The following is a 3650-nucleotide window of genomic DNA, read 5'->3' on the forward strand; positions in this document are numbered from 1 at the left end:
CCCAGAATTCTCCTCTCTTCCTTGTCCTGCCTATACTTCCTGCCTGACTACTGGCCAATCAGCACTTTATTTATCAATCAATCATCCACAGCACTAGTTTCTCTTAATATATGGTTTATATAGATTCACATTCATTGTGCATAGTGATGGACTTCATAAAGACATTTTCATATGAATATATAATTTACTTGGAACATACTCCCCTCCACAAATATAATAAATATTTTCTTTTATTAAGATTGTAATCTTCATACTTAACTTTCTTTTTTATTAAAGTAGTAGGAATGGCTGACTCTAATTTCTAATTAATATAAAAGTTAACACTCAAAGACAATTTTTATGTCCATCTTATCTTAGTTGGCCCCTAGGAACTTGGTAAACTTAATGAAATTCCCCGAATTTTATTATCTTTGTAGTATCCACAAAGAGTAGTATTGGCCTGAATGAATTTTATAGTCTTTCTCCATCTTCATTTGTCTCAGTTGTTACCTGTAGAAAACAGAGACTGCTTTGTTCATATATCTTACCATGATTTCCTATCACAGTTTTGGGGACAGGAGCCCCTTGATGAGGAGCTGATGAATAAGTGAATGAAGTAGCAATCAATGTGTGATTTTCATATACTTTAGTTCTCTGTGGAGGGGTAGAAAGAGAATGTATACTCTGTGATAATGTCTTTAGTATCTTTTAAGGAAGCTACACTTGTGAAATGTCAAAAATATGGTTTTCCTATGAGACCAGTCAGATGACAACACCAATGGACAACACCACGCCAACATGGAGAAGGGAAATCTCACAAATCCCCACCCACTGATGAAAAGCTACAATGGCTGCTGAGAGAGGGTGGTTCAGTCTTCTTCATTGACTAGCCCCCTTGACATTATAAGTGATCACCCTAAACACATATGCATACAGCCAACACTAAATAGACCCAGAAGCTGGTATGTATATCCATGCATATACATACACACATAAAATAATAACATATTAAAGAAAAAGAACTCATGGGAGGGAGTCGGGGAATAGGAGGAGCTGAACAGGGGAGAAGGGGGAGTGTAAAGGGTACAAATATAATACACATGTATAAGTTCTCCAAAATAAAGGAAGAGAATAGAGAAAAATATATGGGTGACCTAGGAGTCATTGGAAGTGAAGATGCAGGGCTTCAGGAAAGTCTTAACTAATTGTGAACAAAGCAATATTCTGATAGGAGATGAGGATCTCAGTGTCATATAAAAGAAAGAAAAAGCAGCAAAAGTATGGATAGAACTTTAGCCTAAAGTAGACAAAAGGAACAAGAGCTCAAACATTTCTTTCTGAGGTAGTAGGCATCAAGGAAGATTCAGACTGGTCATTTTGAAGTATCTGTGCACAGTCATTGTAATGTGAACTGAAGGAAATTATCAGCAGAAACATTTCTCAGATACATAAGGAATATAACTAACTAGAGATATAAACAGGCTAACTTAAAGGAGAGACAGAATTTTATTTGAAAAGAAATCTTTGGAGGCAAGACACAAGCATTTTATGCCATTATGTATGGACTCTCAGTAGTTTCATATTTGGAATTTTAAGCAAGCCATCTCTGAACAACAGAGACTCCTGTGGCCAGAAGACTCATGATCTCAGCATTTAGAAATCCTGACACAGTGACAATCCTGTCTTGGACACATGGGTAGGATGTTTGCTGATGGCCTACTTGTTTTTTATTTTAATGGTAATGAGTTTGGAGGACTCTGTGGTTTGCCTCACATGCCATTCAGGCCATATAAAAGGACCCACACCTGGTTTGCAGACTCACAATCCAGAAGCTCCTTGTCTGCCTCAAGAAAACTCCCATTCCTGACAGCATGTGCTACGGAAACTACTTTGGTGGCCTGGGCTACGGCTATGGTGGCCTGGGCTATGGCTATGGTGGCCTAGGTTATGGCTATGGTGGCCTGGGCTATGGCTATGGTGGCCTGGGCTATGGCTATGGTGGCCTGGGCTATGGCTATGGCTGTGGCTGTGGCTCTCGATATGCATACAGCACCTATCGTCCATGCTGCTATGGAAGAATGTCTGGGTTCTACTAAGAATTTAGGCCAGCTGGCTCATTTTGGGTCATTTACTTATAAAATCCCAGGGCACTAATATGTAGGAAAATTTATAATTTTACTTTTCAATAAAGCTAAATTTCGTTCACATTATTTACTATTTATTGTATGTTTTCATTCCTCACTGTCATTTGTGTATAATGTGTGTGTGTGTGTGTGTGTGTGTGTGTGTGTGTGTGTGTGTGTGTGCGAGAGAGAGAGAGAGAGAGAGAGAGAGAGAGAGAGAGAGAGAGAGAGAGAGCACTATCATTATCGTACTTTAGTAAAGTAAATAAGTAAATGCTATGGCAAAACAGACACTTAGAAACAGAGCCAACCTCTGGTCTTTAATCCACTATAGAGCTGTGGTTGGGTTGAGCCTCCTTTAAACAGAGGCCTGGAAGAGTTAAATGCAGGAAGGACGACTGAACTTGTAAGGCTAAGATGGTTTATTTCCCCTGTTCAAATGTGGTCCTGAGCCTTCATAAAACTTCAGACTTGAATTAATTTGCATAACTTGTCCAGTTTTATAAAGGCTGAGGTAAGCACATGACTATACACTCCAACATGGTTGAATGAGAATGCCTAACATCTGTGCCCTTTTTAAGAAGAATGATGTGCATTAGGTGCTTTTTGTGGGGAGGAGCATGATTATGTTTTAAAGATTTTTTAAAAACATTTTTTTTTAAATGTTTATTGTGTATGTACCACATGTGGAGGCCAGAAAAAGTGCTGAATCCCCTGGAGCTGGAGCTACAAATGGTCATGAACCAGGCAGTGTGGTGCTGGTATCTGAACTGAACTCAGGTCTTCTAAAAGAGCAAGTAACAAGTGCCCTTAGCTGCTAAACAGTCTCTACAACTCCAAAAAGGAGAAATTTTAAATAAAAAAGATCAATGTATAAAATTCTCAATTTTTAATAAAAATATAAATTTAGTATTTATAAAGATACCAATGTGGCAAACTGACACCTTTAATCACAACAAGATGTGATTTTCAGAACAAGAATGTAAAAGGTAAGTTAATAATACTTTTCTCTTTCACTGACAACCTATTTTTACTAATATTTACTTCTCTTTGAGCCCTGAACTCCCAGCATAAAGATAGGCTTTTTTTTCTAGGCGTGTTGAGAGCAGAAGCAAGATTTCTTCTCTACAGGTTAAAGGCATCCTCAGAAAGATCCCCTCATTTTACGGCCGAGGCCCTGCGAGTTAAGTGAGTTCATATTCTAAACAGAAGACATTTCTCAGGCTCTGCTCATTACTTTCTCTCAGAACAGATGTTGTGTGCCCTTGGTGACATCCAACTTTAACTCTCTTCCTTCACTGGTATTCTGAGGAGAGCTTAAGAAATTCTCTATAGAAAACAAAGAGGATCTGCAAGTGTTCCACCATCTCCTCCTGGAAACTACCTGTCTTCCAAAGAAGGACATGGAGGTTTTGAATCACCCTTGTAATCAGGAACAGAGTTTCACAGATATTAAAATATTCGTTAAAAAAAAAGGAAGCATGGTTCAATACGAGCACTAGGTGTTTGTGCTCTGTTTCTTCCCTTCAACCCCTTAGGTGTACCCTC

The 3650-nt window shown here is 38.6% G+C and overlaps 1 protein-coding gene across 1 annotated transcript; it reads left to right on the forward strand.

Moving 5' to 3' along the window:
* Positions 1–1850: 1850 nt before the first annotated feature.
* Positions 1851–2075, forward strand: LOC131922725 (keratin-associated protein 19-4-like). Its single transcript, XM_059277565.1, has one exon. It carries the CDS (start codon positions 1851–1853, stop codon positions 2073–2075), a length of 225 nt encoding a protein of 74 aa, XP_059133548.1.
* The last annotated feature ends 1575 nt before the right edge of the window (positions 2076–3650 follow it).

The sequence above is a fragment of the Peromyscus eremicus genome, chromosome 12 (genome assembly GCF_949786415.1).
Source record: "Peromyscus eremicus chromosome 12, PerEre_H2_v1, whole genome shotgun sequence".
Classification (NCBI taxonomy): domain Eukaryota; kingdom Metazoa; phylum Chordata; class Mammalia; order Rodentia; family Cricetidae; genus Peromyscus; species Peromyscus eremicus.